Source organism: Rhyacophila brunnea, unplaced genomic scaffold (assembly GCF_057557595.1).
Source record: "Rhyacophila brunnea isolate RB1 unplaced genomic scaffold, BYU_Rbru_1.0 scaffold_4, whole genome shotgun sequence".
In the NCBI taxonomy this organism is placed as follows: domain Eukaryota; kingdom Metazoa; phylum Arthropoda; class Insecta; order Trichoptera; family Rhyacophilidae; genus Rhyacophila; species Rhyacophila brunnea.
In genome coordinates this window covers 9,191,421-9,209,348 of record NW_028233068.1, presented here as the reverse complement: position 1 = coordinate 9,209,348, position 17,928 = coordinate 9,191,421, and the positions used below count along the sequence as shown (strand labels likewise).

Sequence of the window (17,928 nt, the reverse complement as noted above, 5' to 3'; positions counted from 1 at the left end):
GCAACGTGTGTTTTGCGAATAACAATGACGTCACATCGACGTATTCGACACGTTGCAGACGAGACGAGTTTTGATGTGAGAGCCGGGTTACTGCCAGAATCCATTTCGTCAACATGTCGCTGAGTTTTAACCCCTCTATACGCCGCGCAGGGTATACTCCGCTTGCTGCCTCATAGAATCTCTACGGTGGAAGCGTCGAAGGGGGTTGAACGCGACATGCGCCATCAGGTAGAGGTAGAATATTACCTGCGTGGTGTACAGGGGGTAAAACGCAGCGACATGTAGACGTAATGGGTTCTAGATCGAAAAAAAAACATGTGGCATATGTTTTATATTTAAAAAAAATATATTAAAGAGTAGTGTTACAGTATTTATGCATAATTTATAACAGCCATGAATGAAAAATTATAAACATTTTATTCATAACAATACGATATTATAATATACTCAATTTTTCAATGTAAATGAATGATATCTACAAATATTTTGGCATACTTTCTAACACTGGAAATATTAATATGTCAACCATTTTTTGCATCATAATGTAGTTTCAATACTTTATACATATATTAATATATTAGGGGGGGGGAAACACATGACGGACAAGTTTGTTAATTAATTAATTCAACACAAAGACAAGATTATAATATTTTTAATAATTATCCTAAAAAACAATGAAAAATAAAAAGAATGTTAATACAATAAATATTTTGTATTTTATTATTACAAACAACTGTTACAATATAATACATATTATATTGCATTGATAATTATCTTCTTTGGCCATATCCGCCCCTTAATTGGAGCATATGGAAACCACTCGGCGCCTCCAAGAATCCCTGTCGCTCTCCAGTCTTCTCGCTTCGTTCCAGGTCAAACCAGCATCCCGTAGCTCCACCGTATACACTCTGTAGATAGGATTTAGGGGCCATCCAGGACGCCGGAATCCGGTCGGCTTGAAGAACAGGCAAGCCAGGTTGAGGTTCTCTTCTAGCATCCGCAGCACGTGGCCGAGCCAGGTCCAACGTCGCCTCTTCACTTTCAGCGCGATGAGAGGCTGCATGGTGCATTCACTTATCTCCTCGTTGCTCCTAAAGTCATACCACCGCACACCCAGTATTCGTCGCAAACATCTGTTTTCGTAGCTCAGTATACGGTTGCTCTGAGCCTTCGTAAGGCGCCATGATTCGCTACCGTAAAGTAACACCGTCAGAATGCAAGTGTCGAATAGACGGCATTTGGTTTTGACGAGTACAATCGTGAGTCCCAGACATTCCGCATTTAGTTGAATGTTGCTCTAGCCATTCCCATTCGGATAGCGAGCTCTTTCTGTAAAATGCCATCTCCCGTGATGTGTACCCCCAGGTACTTGAAGCTGTCGACGCTCTCGATATTTTGTCCGTCGCTAATCAGAAGGAAATCTGGATCAAGACAGGTGCTATTATACGGATAATTAATAAATTATAAATATAGAGAAACAACAATAATAATAAAAAGTTTAACAAAATAACTGTCAAAAGATCTAAAATTAAATGATATAAAAATAGTAATTATAAAACTATTGATATACCTACTAGGTTTCCCCAAGTATATAAAATATCTCCTCCAGTCCCTGGACACCTCAAGAGTACATACCTAAAACAGCGACTGCATTACCTCTTTAGATGTATATGCTTATTCGCTGTCTCGGGTACTCATATGAACAGCACTCACCTGTTTTATCAGTCAAGCGGCGACCGATCTCATCCACTGTCTTCAAAGCAGACGGTCCACAGGGTCAAAATGTCTCGAAACCCAGGGGACAGGCAACATATTAATATGATAAAATTAGATGGTCACATTTTATAGACTCTCGCTTAGTGTAGCTGTACTACGTCATATTTTCCGCCAAAACTATTGAACTCTCTTGAACTCATGTGGTATGTTTATAGTAAATACTTTCGGCAGATGGCGCTTCTGTAAAAATAGAAAAAACATAATTATTACATTTTTATTGACGATTTAGTTTTCAAAATTCTAACATCCCTCGGGGTGGAAAAAATATGCACAACACTGGTTTATAGTAGTGTGATATGAATAGCAACCGTTGATTTATTGCCGTTCTAGATACAACCATTGGTCAAAGATACATCCATGCATTAAATTTTTGAACAACAATCTCATATTCAAGAGAATTATTATGACCTAAATTTGTTTATAGAAATAAAAAAATATATTTAAAACTTTATAGGCAAAGCCACATAGTTACTTATGGCTGACGAGACAAGTAATCAAATACAATTTGCTGAAGTCACAACAAATTTAATAAATAATATAGATTATAATAATTAGGTGGGTATACTTTTTTTGTGTTTGTTTTTTAATTTTATTATTTATAATTAACCACGTTATTACAATATTTGATAATATTATCGTAAAGATATACAGGCTAGAACTGTCTAAATATATTATCAAGAGAAAATTATGTAAGAATTAATTAATAGAAATTGGTGAGTAAGGCATGAAAAAGCAATGGATAATGGAGAATGATGATTATAGGATAGGGATCAGGGCATCCGGAGTATATATTATTGGAAAATCACGAACAATTAATAAGTACCTACTATACCCATTTCCATAATTTCTATTAGTGATTTTCTATTAGGTAGGTATATATTACCTATTCTCTTTTGGAATTTCCTAATTGAAATATTTTTTTTTATACATAAAATGCACATTTCAAATAATTATAGATTTAAAAACTTTAAATCAAAAAACATTCTAATTAGAAGAATAGATGCAGAATCATAAAAAATCACCAATTAGTGGGCTTTAAGATATTAACTAAATGAAAACCTCACCCAGACGTATATTAGTGTATTATATTTTAATATCCTATTCCTCATTTAATATTTCGTATTCTTTATTCCCTATATTATATGCCATACAATCACTGTTGACCTTTTAATTACCACATTTAAATAACACGTTAATTATATATAATGGCCAAGTACTCCAAACGCGCCAGTCGCGGTGTTAGCACTAGATGAGTTAACATAATATTAAATCTACTCTTCTCCATTCTCTAATTCCTCATTACTAGCGATTCCCGGATTTTCCATCATTCCCGATTTTCGATTCCTGATTCCCGGTTGTCGGTTGTTGATTGTCGAACAGTCCCATTCCCCCATCCCCGGATTCCCGATACCTGATTCCCGATTTCCGATTCCCGGATTCTCCATATTCTCTATCATTCCCGCATAACTGTTTACACGTAATGCTTCAAACGCATTAAGGTTCAAATACACTATGATCACGTTATACGCTATCACGTGCAGTCACAGTATGCTGCCGCTACGAGAAAAAAGTGTGTAATGTCGTTTTTATTTAAAATGTCATCAAACTGATACTTTCTTCCCGTAGCACATTTTCGACTCATGTCAAAATCTCGTGTTCTTCGTTTTTAGTGGTTTTTTCTATGGATTTTCTATTGCATTATTATCTATTAGGTATCTATAGTCTGCAGATTGGGTTCTGTTAAAAATATTATCTATGTACGCACACGTAGCAACTGTTAAAATTAATTGAAATTAGCATGAATAATGAATAATAATTCAAAATACTACATATTACATTAGAGTTGGCCCTCCCCATCATTGAATTTATAAAGATAGTGATCATTCAAAATATTCTGCGTAGTGACGAAACCATAGATTAAATTTGTCGCCGTGACAGCACATAGCGTGATGATAATGTATTTGAATCCTAATAGTGCTAGGTACACCATTCGTCAAGCTCATTCTTCAAGCGTAAGCGAGACGCGTTGTCATCTTTGCATTATGCTATTTCATCGGTCGTGATAATTAGTAAACGTCAAACTTTTTTGATCCATGCATGCAACTTTCACGATAATACGTGTTTACAGGTGCATTTTCTTGTTATGACCGCGATAATATGTACTGTAAGCAGCAGTAAACCATGCACGTGTAAATGGGGAATAAAGCTCTCTTCAAACAATTTTGAGTCATTTGATTCACGTGAATAACAGCAAGACAAGACTGAGGCAAGGTTCCAAAGGTTTTCTATACTTATAAAAAACGTTATTTTTGTGTTGAAATGGGACAAATTATTCACAATATTATCAGATGCAATCGATAAAAATACCTTTTATATTGAATAAAAAAACAGCCTAATAATTATACAGGTATACAATGTGTGCAGTGGCTTCCATCGAGTACCTAAGTATGTTATTGTAAATGTATAATGTGATCGGCGATTTTTCCAGCGGCGCCCGCTTCAAAAAGATTTTAGACGAAGTCTTAAGGAGTAGCCGAAAATTTGTATGTAATAATATATCCCTAGATACAAATCTATCAAAAAATCCATTACTTTAAACGGTGTCCTTTTAAAACAAGCTGTTATTGGGTGGGAATCCGTTTTTTGTCCCACTCGTAATGCCAGCGACGTCCCATGGTGGTAGGCATGTCATGCGTTACTTAGGGCGGCACTCAATAAAGGGCGGCAAATGAAGGAACGAATATAAATATTTTAAAACTTTTGAAAGCAATGACAGATTATCTGTGTCCAACTTCAATGGGTCGTATAGTACTGACATAAAATTCATGTCTAAATAAAACACGGTTCTTGTCAGTTTACACTTTACAGGAAGTCAACAACAAACAAATTTTGGAAAAAAAACGGTATAGGTACTGGATTATTTGTTATGTTAGGTTAGGTTTCATTCTTGAATTCATGAATTTTGCCAAAATCAGTTATGAAAATTGAATTAATGTTCATATTTAATCTAATAAAACTGGAGACCGTATAGTATACGTTCATCTCTTTCCGATAAGAAAGCTTACGGCGAACTGTGCCACGGTGAAATGTTTTTATTATTATTAATTATTATATTATGCTCCGGCGTAATGTTTAAAATAAAAATAAAAATTTGACTTAGTCAAAAATTCTGACTATACAAATAAAATATCCATAATACATAACTATGTAAGTAGGTAAATATATTTTTTAACTGAAAACTACCTCGAACCGGACGCGGTTCGATTTTTCAACATGAACCATTGATATACTACTGGATGAATCATATGCTTCTTAAAATGACGCCCGATTTTCAGCGAGTCGGCCTTTGTTAAAACTTACTGAGTAAGCCCGGTCTAGCTTGCATCTTACTCTAACTAATAGTCAGCGCATGACGACTTGCTCTGTCTGTTTTGCGTTGCAGCCACCCTTAGGTTCACTATTCCAAGAACGCAAATTTAGTTTTACAGCCAGGGCAATACGGGTGAAATTCGGGAATCCATGTTAACGGTCTTAACGCATTGTACCTACAAGTAAATATTATAAGACGATATTCGTTATATCTTTTGTGGTACATTTTTAAAATGACACTTGTATGGGAACTGCTCATCTAGTAGTATATCAATGACATGAACCGAACTTTCTTTTTAACTGAGGATTCTAAAAGCTGTTTTTTTTAATGTCTGCCTGGATCCTAAGTATGGACGTATGGACCGATTAGATAATTCTAAAAACCATTTCTCATTTTCAAAAAAACGTAAAGATAACCTCCATATTGTGGAGGCCCATATACTGTCATTTGATAATGTATCCTTTTTAATAGTACATTAAATTATATTACTTATACCTTTTGAAACAAGTTTCGACATTTTTTACAATCAAATTTACTAGGCGTACTAATATCGAGTCACCTACCACTGCCATTAATAGTTTTTATTTCCCTATCAAAACATATTTCAACACAATGTAACGTAAAAACAAATGGCCTTGTCAGTCTGTCAGTTGCTTTTTTTAGTTGTCAAACTTTTTGCTTTACTGTTTAATTTAACGTTATTTAAATCTTTGAAATATGCCTTCTAAAAGGGGAATGAAATAATTTTGAGCCGCCAATTTGGCGCCACCGACTTGGCGACGCCATTTAGTTAAGATGATGTTTGACGACAACATTGATTAATGGGAATATGTGCACTCACCCAGTGACGTCCCGTAGGGGTAGGCAGATTGAGCGTCGCTTGGGGGCGGCAGTTACTCGAAGGGCGGCAAATCGTGGAAAATTATTCGGTATATATGTAAATAGCTACCTAAGCTTAGTAATAACGAAAATATCTTTCCATTAAACAATTCAATTCACTGTTTGGAAACAAAATGTATAAATTAACATACAAGGTTTAATAGGACTGTATTTTTTTATCGATTTCGCGATGTCTAGTTTATTTCCGTTGCCCTTCGACGTCCATGGTGACCAGAAACTACAATTGCACGAATGATACAAAATACTGTATAAAAAAATGGGACGACATTTTGGCGCTGCCCAGGGGTGGCATTTTGTCAGGGACGTCACTGCACTCACCTGGTACATTTTAGGCATTTACGTCTACGACGACTTGGCTTCGCTATCTTGGAGCCGCCGATTAGATTCCAAGATAGATCGACTATTGATATCTGTATGAATGTCAACTTGGCGCCGCAAAAATATAGAAAAGATCCAATAGTGAGACACAAATTTCCTGTCGAAAATACTCATTGTCTTGTCGCGTCAGTAAAATATATATGCATATTATAAACGCGTACGTCGTATGCATATTATATCAAACAAGTTAGAATTCTTTTTGCACTACAAAAAATATATGTATAAAGTAAAGGTTCTATAGTGACATAAGGCATGTGCAATAATAAACCTATCAGATAGGTACCTACTTGCAACAAATTGATGTAATCAAAATATTAATTACACCAGTATTTCGATAATATTTTACGCGTCTAAGGCGAATTGACGTGGTCAAGTTGACGATATCATAGACTATCACCACTACGTGATTGCTAACTGGACGACTGCCACCTCGGGGACAGGGAAATACTAGGGAACACAAAATTAATGGGGACTGGCTTACCTTAGTGGGTTAAGTACCTATAACGAGCTACTGATCTAGAGTGTGAATAAATGTGGGATAAACTTATGTTATTTTTACGCCTGTGTAATAATAATATGCACTAAAGGTTGTCACGTAAATGTAACGTGCATTCAATATTAAGGGTAGTCAGCGCTGGAAATGGAAAATTCTACGAACCGGAGCGCTCGATTATTTTACGATAATATTAACGTTGTTATCTAATTGTATACCTACTCTTATTTATTTAAAAAATGTGTGATTTTTTTATTATGACATTATCTCGCTCAGAGGGTCAATTTAATATTTTCACGAGACGGAGCGATAATTTTGAGCATTTATGACCCGGAACGGCGCTCCGGTGCGTTCCGGTCCATTTAGACCCCTGGTAGTGGGTACGCTCTATTATACATATTTCAGTTTTATTTATTTATTTAAAAGAGACACATTGAGCACATAACAAATTATTAATTCAACACGTTCACAGCATGACATTTATAATAAAAATTACAAGTAAATCAACTAAAGAAAAAACAAGTTGGAGAAAAAAACAAAGCAAAAAATAATTTTATGGAAAATAAAATTAAAAAAAAAAACAATAATTCAAAAAAAAACAAATTAAACAATAAAATAGAATTTTAAAAACAGAATGCATAATGTATCGCTAAAAATGTCTAAATCTCTAGGGAGTGCATTGACCAGCCGCACAGCCCTCGCTATTGGTGCCTGGTGAGCCTCATGAGGAACAGCTTTCGCCCAAAATAGGTCATTGCTGCAACCACGCATGTAATTGACGGGTGCATAAAATTTCAAATTTTCCAGAATATCGGGATTGAAAACTATACCACGTGAGAGCAGGGAAAAAATGATTTACGAGCAGAAGAGACCTACGAGCTTCAAGAGAATGAAAGGCGAGCTTACCTTGAAGAAAGTTAGTCGGAAAATACTCGTTTGAGAAACTGTCATCAAAACTTACCCTAGTTCAAAACCTTGGTCCATGGCGATGGCTTGTACATGTATATTTATTAATCTGTTCCGCGGGAAATACATAAAAAAATATACATATTATGTCGTTAACATGTCTCTAATATAGGTAACATATCGATAATAGAAAGAATTTAATATACAAAATATTATCAAACTGTTAGTGCTCGGCCGTAGTCATTTGGCGGGCGCGGCGCGGCGGCGTCTTGCGAAACTCAAACGTATAACCGTGTGTATTATGCCCCAAAAAAGACACTGTCTACATACATTTTACACACGGTTATACGTTTGAGTTTCGCAAGACGCCGCCGCGCCGTCCCCGCGCGACCACTACGTTCTTGCACTTATAGTTTTTAGTGCTTTATAATATTACACCGTTTGGTAATATAAAATAATTAATAATTTAATTATATGCCAAATTGGTGTCGTCAAGTTGGCGGCGCCAAGAATGCTGCGCCAAGTCATGATAGACCCTTTTGATATTTGCAATATGTGTATTGTAACCGTTAATAGTGTATTCGTCGTAGGTACCTACATTATTCATTGTCATTCATACTACGTAGGTTAACATAATATTCTAAATGCAATTGCGTTAGCAGTGCATTTAATAAAGACAGTTATTCTTATCAACCCAACATTTTTTTTTGTTACTTGTAACTATAATTTTGTAAAAATATGTTCATTTTTAGTTAGTGAGTGCATCATCAAGGAGACACCACTGTCCCCCAGTAAGTACCCCTGGACAATTAATTGACTCTACTGATTTTTAGTTATATTTGTAAATGAATCCTTTTGAATGATTGAGTTGTCAGCGCTCGGGATCATATTAATATGAATCACTGATAGCGACCCAATTTTGTGGTCGCCAAGTTAACGTACGACCCTTCGTCATATTGGATAAATAACCATTTTTATTATAATCAGAAAATAAGGAAAATAATTTAATATTATCATTTAAGTCAGTGATGCATAAACCGCGGCTCAAAATAACAAGTACTTTATCACCAATTTTTTTTTAAAGTTCTTTAAGTTATTAATAAATATAAATTATTTAAGTTCAATTGTGAAAATAAATCATACGGACAGCAATTGATTTCGATGAGCTTCGTTTTCTTTGCTATATACACAACGTAATTTCATTTTCATTTCGTAATTTCCTTGTGCTTTTCTCACTCTGCCACTTTGCATTATAGTAAACTCATTAAACTCAGTCAGCGCTCACTTTGAGCGTAGTCTTGGGCATCTTCTCCCAGGACACTCCCAGACGAATTGTTTCAGATGCTTCACGATTGAGAACGAGTGTGGTGCTGGGCGGGTTTCGGTGGAGGGCACTTGACTTAAATGTGCAAATAAAAAATGCAGAGTGGAGAGTGATTGGTGAAATGTAATAAATAATAAAATATTGTATGTCTCGTCTAGTACAAATATATCATTATTTTTCAACACTTTTTATCCACTTTGGCGCGTAAACAATTTGAAAATTCATAAATTGGCCCTTCTTTCAAATAGGTTGTGCACCACTGATTTAAGTATACCAATCATCGCACAACCACATAATATTTCCGAATGTTAATATATGTGAATTCAAATAGCGCCGCATGCGACTTTTTTACTATTAGAATCTCATTTAACTACCCAAGTTTAACTACCTAAGTCAACCCGCCACGGCGGGCACCTCTAAACCCGTGCCCTCGGGTTAGGGCCCTGTCAGTTACATATTTTGGTAAGAATAATTTTATTTATGGCTTCGAAACAGTTCAAAATCTTTGCAAATAATGTCAAAGGAACCCATAATAACTCATAACTAGGCTTAGGATTTTTAGGTGCTAAAAAATGAATAATATGTACCTAAAATATGTAGATATAATTGGAAAATATGTTGTTGAAATTTCATAATTATGTGCTAAAAACAAAAATAGGTGCTAAAAATTTTATTACAATAAATCATATAAATATTTCAACAGTTTAATTTATTATTTATTGACAAACAGAAAACGCGTGCGAAAAGTGAATCTTTGTCGATTTGATCTTAGCAAATTTTTATACAATATATATGGAAAAACTTCTTTCCAATTCTACAGATGTCATTATTGCGTAATGTATATAAATTCTGAAGTAGAAAAAATTGAAACATCTGAGGCATCTGATGGATATTCCAAAACAGCTTTAATATTCTGCAGTGTTTGAAGTCCAGTAGTTTTATTTAAAACACTATTTAATTTTGTACTTATTTTTATTCCAATTGGTCCAGGAACATTGAAATTTTGTGTTTATGAGGAAATATGTGCTTAAACCTAGAATTTATGTAAAAATATGTAATTATCCAAAAATATTTAAAAATAGGTGCTAACAAATGAAATTGTCTGAAACATATAGATATTTTTGATATTGTTGTGGGGCTACTCAAAACAAATATTTAAATACCTAAAAATCCTAATAACCAATCAAACAGTAGGTACTTGTGCACAAAAAAAATATAACTAATATTATAATATCACAGTTATCGTTAGTAATAATTATTTTAATTGAAGGGTGTGATTTCTAGTACCTATTTATTTTTATATCGTAGTGGTGGGGGAGGATTTAAAATTAGTCGATTTGTTGGCATTCACATCCCTAAGCCCGTCACTTTAAATTCAATATAATTAATACTTACTGTTTGACATAGTTCAGTCAATGCAGAAATATATTTTTAATCATTATTTTTATTACAGGTCATTCGGAATAGTAACAAAGAAAATTTCTTTGAAAAAAGTTTACTTGACAATGTCATTGAAAGCAGTTTTGATTTTAATGGCATTTGCTACTGCATTGTCAAAAATTATGCCCAAACGTTGGCAGTATTATGTCAAATACGAATGCGTCTCCGTACTGATAGGAGCCCTGTCCTTATGGGCAGATGTCACGTACAAAAAACAGAACAAGCTAGATAACCCTCAGCGGAGACCAGGCCACGTGGCGATAGTAACCGGCGGAGGAAGAGGAATGGGTCCACTAATCGTGAAAGGCCTCATGAACAGCGGAATGACTGTGGTCATCGGAGTAAGGCGTCCAGAAGAATGTCAAAAATTGCTAGAAGACATGAAATTAGAATACCCGCAAGGTAAAGTTTCTGTTCTTCATCTGGACACATCTTCCTTGAGCTCCGTACAAAGATTTTCTGAGACGTTTTTAACACAGCACAAGAAGCTGCATATCCTTGTCAATAATGCAGGTATCTTGCATGGAGAGTATAAATTGACAGAAGACGGATTTGAGAATCAGCTGGCCACTAATTATATGGGCCATGCCCTATTGACGCATCTGATGATGAACTGTCTGAAGGCAGGCGCGAAGGATTGCGAATTGTTCTCCAGGATTGTCCACGTGTCATCGTGCGCGCACGTCAGCACCCCCATTTTCTTTGATGACATCAATATGAAGAAGTGTTACAACGAAGCGGCTGGATATTCACAATCCAAACTTGCCCAGGTAAATAAATTAATATGATTACCAGCCGTGTTTCTAGCATATAACGCACAGTAGAACAACAATTATATTATTATCAACTTAACTATGAAACGTCATACCATCGTGTTGCTTCTCAGTACAACCATTAAATCTAAACACAACATAGTTAACCATATATTCTATTAAAATAACTAAAAATAATTACCACTTACTTTATATTTAACACAAAAACAATAAATTTCAGCAACACGTGCTCGCGGTTTTTAAATGTATGTAATCAGCCAAATCATTTTTTCCGGCGACGTTTTCAATTTTTTTAAATTCAAGCGTGCCGAATGCTTACTCACTCGCACTTATGGTTCGTTTTTGTTCAGGCCTTGGCCCCGTAATGCAAAATTTGTACACAATGCACACTTGTATGCACAGAACAGATTATTTAATAGAATTCCGATAGGCTATATACCAAAACAGTAAATTTTTACGCAGGATTTAGAATCTGTGAGTGTCCTATGAAAATGAACCATGCCATTATAGACGTGAAATAGTGTGTGTAATACACTAATATTAAATGAGCGCCAATGCATAAACCGAGAGAAGTTGTCAGTATTCGACGTATGACGTATTCTTGACACGTGTTTAAATTTAACCCGTATTCTTCCTTACTCGAGATCGGATGCCTACTTCTCCTTACCCGTTGGGTATTTCAGTTCCCATTATTTCTGAGTTCCCTGCTTGTATCTTTAATACATATAAGTATTAAGTTCATATTCATTCGATCACCATTAACATATTTAAATATCTTTTTTTGCTGATAAGTAAATTTTCAACATCCAGAATAATAAATATACACAGTTACAAGATAAAAAGAAGTTTTTATACACAACATTTTTAAATTCTGTTGAACCATATTATAAACTTGACTTGACTAGCTTAAACGATAAAAAAAATTTGTACTTGACATGCATATTGATTTCCATAGTAACGCACGTAGTTGCTAGGACCCCAGACCAGCAACCAATAATGGTGTCGAAATAACTTTTCATACAAAACAGAATTAACTGAAAATGAATCCAATTGTACTCAAAGATGGCTAAAAGTATTAAAAAATGCATTGGCATCGTGTTTTGATTTTTCATATGAGGTTTCAAATGTCTAGCTAGTCGGGAAGTTAGTTACAAATCAATTGCAAGATTTGTACCGGACAAAGAACCACCGTACAAATAAGAATACGAGCTAAGAAAAACGTTGTAAAAAGTAATAAACAATAGTTTCAAAAAATAGATAATAAACACCAAAGCCATTTACGCCACATTTTACCCCATCAACATTTTTTTATCGAAATTATAAGACAGATCAATAGTTAATTTTGTAGTTAATAAATAAATATGTGTATTGTAATAATTATGTATTTACTATTGTTGGGTCACTACTGTGGTATTCGATGTGTGGGTTGAGGATGATGATAATGCAGTCTACGGTGTAGCAGGGTGAGAGTTATTAACAGCGTATCGGTACAATAGTATATTATACAATGATAGTACATATTATAATCTACTGAGATAGTTACGAGCTAGGTACTTGGATTCGAGTGACATTTAGATAAATTATTCTTCGTTATTTATACAATAAAAGGTAACACATTAACATTAAATTCTGTTACATAATCATATTAGACTAATTATAGAGTCAGCGTTTTAAATCGAGTAGCTAAATGAAATATTATTTATTATTACAGTCGTAAGAAAATATGATACCATGAAAAATGATTATTCGGCTAATACACCGTAATGATATAATGTGATGTGATATGATGTAATAATATACCGTATCTAATATTGCCAATCAACTTGCTGATCTAGCTAAGAGTTGTTTGCTGGAAATTGATTCGCTGGGAATATATTACTGCAGAGAAATTTGATACATTAAACAAAAGATATCTGATCGCTATTATTCTGCAGCTACACTATATTAAATTATGACTAGTTTTCAACATACGAAAATTTGCAATTATAAATTTGAACAAGAATGTTCCCATCTGGCAGTGGCGAAGGGTGGAGGTAGGCTGTTAAGATTCGCTATAAATAGTGCACACTAAACTTTGTTAGTCATATGTATTTGTTTTTATTGAACTAAGACTACAATTTACAGATGGTATTAGTTAGTTTTTAAAAATCAATTAAACCCTGCCTAAACGAAACCATAATAGATTTGGTCTAATTTGGGCAATACGACAAAATTGTGTACAATTTTCCATTCATAGTTATTTGTTTTCGTTGGATTAAAACTACATATTACACATATTTTTGGTTCATTTTTTTGATTCATTAAGCCCTGCGTAAACCAAACTATAATAAATAAAAAATATTATTCTATCTATAAAATACTCAAAGTTATGTATGATTTAATTGCATAATTTTAGATATTTTATAGATAGACATGTATTTTTTGACTAATATCTATTATGGCTTGGTTTCTCAGGGTTTAATTGAATTTTAAAATCTAACCTACACTATCTGTAAATTGTAGTCTTATTTCAATGAAAACAAATATGTATGTCTGAAAAAGTTTAATGTGCACTATTTATGGCGGATCTTAACAGCCTACCTCCACCCTTCGCCACTGCCATCTGGACCATACTATAATATGTATATCGGCCAGGTAGGGTTTCTTCTAATATCTATAAACTCTTTCCAGGGTTCCGCCAAATATAAAAGATTGGCAATCACAGCGCTAAGCTTGTAATCGTTTTAACACCATCAGCTAATTAAATGTGATTACTTTGTTTTTCCTCTACCACCCGGCACGTCTCCATACCCGTTATCCGGACGTATACTGTGACATACCGAACATTAAGTGCCCTTCAATATTCATTTTCATGTATTTATTTAGAGAAGAGTATTACGGCATTACAGCGATTAGCCAATGCGCCATAATACATAATTACTTAATACAAAATTATAAAAATGACTTAATTAAAAAATAATAACCAGTATAACAATAAAGTAGAAAATACAATGCTTATGTATATAGATATTAGAGTAAAATGATAAATACAATTATAAATTTAACCTATTAAACACGTCCACAAACATGATATATAAAAAAACGGTACTGTTTGGTTATCAGGAATACAGCGGAAAACACATTTTGAAAATACTCGATATACTGAATTATTTGTTAGTTTGGGTTAGTTTAGGTTAGGTTAGGTTAGGTTGGGTTAGGTTAGATTAGGTTAGGTTTGGTTAGGGTAACCTAACAAATAATCCAGTTTATCGGCTATTTTCAAAATGTGTTTTCCGCTGTATTCCTGATAACCGAACAGTACCAAAAAAAACAAATCAACCTTAATGATGCCATCAAATAAGTTAATCGCACGATACAAAGCATCATGAAACATTACATATGTTCTGCGACGAGGTCATGAAGACCGTAAAATTAATATTTGCCAGTAGATACGGATTGTAAATGAACCCACGAAGAATTAAAAAGAAATGCTTTAAAAAAGCAATCACTTTTCGGGTGGAGAAGGATTGCATTGATAGCATACGTCATAGCGTATGTCTTTAAGTAGAGAAATCTAAGAAATCCGTGTATAAAAAGTGTTGCTATTGTCGAAAATAATGAATTTTGTTGCGGAAATAGTAAAAAGGTTTTTTTATTTTTTTTTAGTTATAATTTAATAATACATCCGTTATATTTTCCAGTTAATGCTGAGTCGGGTGCTGGACAGGATCTTCGAACAGCAGAATATACCCATCAGAAGTTACGCAGTTCATCCAGGAATCGTCTCCACGGAGATGCTGACCAGCAGATGCGAAGGGAGCTCAATGATAAATATCTGTAAGACGCCGGCGGACGGGGCACTGACAGTCCTATTTGCTTGCCTGAGTCCCGAGTTGGAGAAGAAAGGCGGCGGACGATACATCAGCAACTGCATCGAAGGATACTCCACGTCGTATTCCAAGTCTGAAAAGAATCAAGAAAGGCTGTTCAAATATACCATGGAGCTACTGAATATAAAAGAGTTTTAAATTAACGCCGTGAAATTAAAATCGTGGTTGTGATAACATAATAATATTATGTATGCATTAAACAAGGTCAAGTAGTAGAAAAAATGCAACCTATTCTATGGATATTTTGTACTTTATTTCAAAGAAATTATTTTTAATCAAAAATTATTAAACATGACGTGTTCATATTTTAATACCTACCTGAAATAAATAAAGCTCTAATTTTAGAGGAGCATCTATAGTACATGTAAATTATACGTAAAACATTTCACCGTGGCACAGTTCGCCGTGAGCTTCTATCGGAAAGAGAAGATCGTATACTATACAGACTCTAATTTTATTAGATTCAATATGAACATTAATTCAATTTTCATAGCTGATTTTGGCAAAATTCATGAATTCAAGAATGAAAACCTAACCTAACATAACAACAAAGTTATTTTTTATTTATTTGCTGCTAGCTTCTGTAAAGTGTAAACAGACAAGAACCGTGTTTTATTTAGACATGAATTTTATGTCAGTAGGTACTATACTGCCCTCATAAGGAAAAGGGCAGCTTTTCGACAAATATAACAAATTGAGTTAGTGTATAGAGTAATGCTCTACGTGAAATTATGATCCATTTGACATAACATCAAAAGCGGTATAAAATCTATTTCAACATAATAATCGACATATTGATTTTTGTTTTTTTTCACAAAAACGGTAGTTATTCTAAACAAAAAGACATTATAACGAGTTTCATAAGCAAAAACACAGCATCGATTGAAAATATACTGGTTTTTGCTTATACCATGATTCATACAAATTATATTTAAAAAAATATTAAGAAAAGTTGAAAAAACATTAATGTCTCATTATTTCAAAATGTGACTTTGGCGAAAAGCTGCCTTTTTGCTTATGGGGGCACTATACGACCCAAAGAGGTTGGACGGTCTTTAATATACACATATTTCCGGTACAACATTTCACGATGAAGTGTGATACGGCGAACTGCATACGTACAAATTTCCGGACACTGCTTTCAACGGGTGTGCAAGGAAGGCATGGGAGATTTCTCAAATCATTTCGCCCCACTTCTGATTACCTACATGTCGTATTTCCTCGTAGTTAATTCCTTTTGCCTAAACACGGTCGATACTTCATAGGATCGAACATGGTAAAAAAACATTTAAAATAAAATTTGTATATTATTAACTGAAAAATATGTAATCTTCGTTTTGGGCTCAAAATGATCTGACGTATTGCCATCAGACGGCGTATTGTCTTTCACATAAAAAGTATATGTTGAACTTAGTCATTTTATTACCACATTTTTATTAGCTCGTATTCTTGTTTGACCGGTACAGATTTTTTCTTGAGCAATACAATTTTTTTCTTGTTTTTCCAAGATTTTTAACTAACTTCCCGACCAGCTAGACATTTGAAACTTTTAGAATATATCAGAACACGGCGACAATGCAGTCTTTTAATACTTTTTCATTTTCAGTTAATTCTGTTTTGTATGTTTCGGTAATATTTACTAGTTTACTACTCACTATTATTGTTTGCTAAATGGGTCCTAGCAACTAAATTATTAATATATACGTGCGTTACTATGGAAATCAATATGAAATGTCAAATTGACATTTCTGTATTCTATAATATTTATTCAGTATTTCTATCAAGTACAATAAAAGTTTTTATTAACACATAGAATTGTCAAGTTTATATGATTCAACAGAAAATTTAAAAACGTGGTAAGTTTATAAAAAGTTCTTTTTATCTTGTAATTATTATAATTATATTTTCCTAATAGTACCGATTAAAGTAAATTGACATTAATTTGCTTTAGTCAGAATTTAAGTGGATTTTAAAAACTATCCAATAAAATCTGCCATTTCTACCACTTATTCAATGAAAACAAATATGTAGCTATGACTGACAGAGTTTAGTGTGTTCTATTCATGTCGGAATTCCATAGCCTATTTTCACCCTTCGCCACATATCGATATACATATCGTGTATACATTTCACGTAACATGGCTTTTCAAAATAAGCATTGTAAATGAAAAATTGGACAAATAATTAGTTTCTAAAAATATATAAGTATCGAAATCTTTCAAAATATTCATATTTTATATTGTTCATTAGATATTGGCTATTATGTCACCAACCTTGCATTTTTTGTGCTACTCTACTCTTTCTGGATCTCTCTTTTACTTAGGGTCCATGTTTCACACGCATATGTCATCACGGGAAGCACACACTGGTTGAACACTTTGCGCTTTAGGCACAGTGGAAGGTCACTTTTGAAGACATTATTCAGGCGGCCGAAAGCACTCCAGCCTAGCTTTACTCTGCGAACAATTTCATCAAATATACATCCATCTATAGACACTTGTTGTCCCAGATAGATGTAGCTGTTCACCTGTTCGAGCTGAGTGCCATTGACGAGGATCTCTTTTTGGCCCACAAAGCAGTTGAACATGACTTTCGTGTTTGTTACATTTATTTTCAAACCTACTTTGTTGCTTACTTCAGTGAGTTCCTGCATTCTGCTTTGGAGGTCTTCTGAGTCTTGCGAGAAAATTACAATGTCA

General features: G+C 34.1%; 2 protein-coding genes across 4 annotated transcripts in view; one reads left to right on the top strand and one right to left on the bottom strand.

Annotated features, from left to right (window-relative positions):
• LOC147066826 (polyprenol dehydrogenase-like) overlaps positions 1-15,514 on the top strand; it is a 75,647-nt gene extending 60,133 nt beyond the window's left edge. The window contains exons 1-3 of one of the 2 annotated variants that reach the window (XM_085953833.1): positions 8,429-8,614; positions 10,601-11,357; positions 15,041-15,514. In XM_085953833.1, the coding sequence (XP_085809959.1) occupies positions 10,653-11,357; positions 15,041-15,367 (1,032 nt within the window). In that variant the 5' untranslated portion in view covers positions 8,429-8,614; positions 10,601-10,652 and the 3' untranslated portion in view covers positions 15,368-15,514. Of the gene's footprint in view, positions 1-8,428; positions 8,615-10,600; positions 11,358-15,040 lie in introns of those variants that run through there. The other variant, XM_085953834.1, reaches the window with a different exon arrangement.
• LOC147066824 (polyprenol dehydrogenase-like) overlaps positions 1-17,928 on the bottom strand; it is a 656,880-nt gene that overhangs the window by 545,193 nt on the left and 93,759 nt on the right. The window contains exon 4 of one of the 2 annotated variants that reach the window (XM_085953832.1): positions 14,211-15,302. The exons of the other annotated variant lie outside the window; for it this stretch is intronic. Coding sequence (XP_085809958.1) covers positions 15,261-15,302 — 42 coding nt within the window. The 3' untranslated portion in view covers positions 14,211-15,260. Of the gene's footprint in view, positions 1-14,210; positions 15,303-17,928 lie in introns of those variants that run through there. 2 annotated transcript variants of the gene reach the window in all.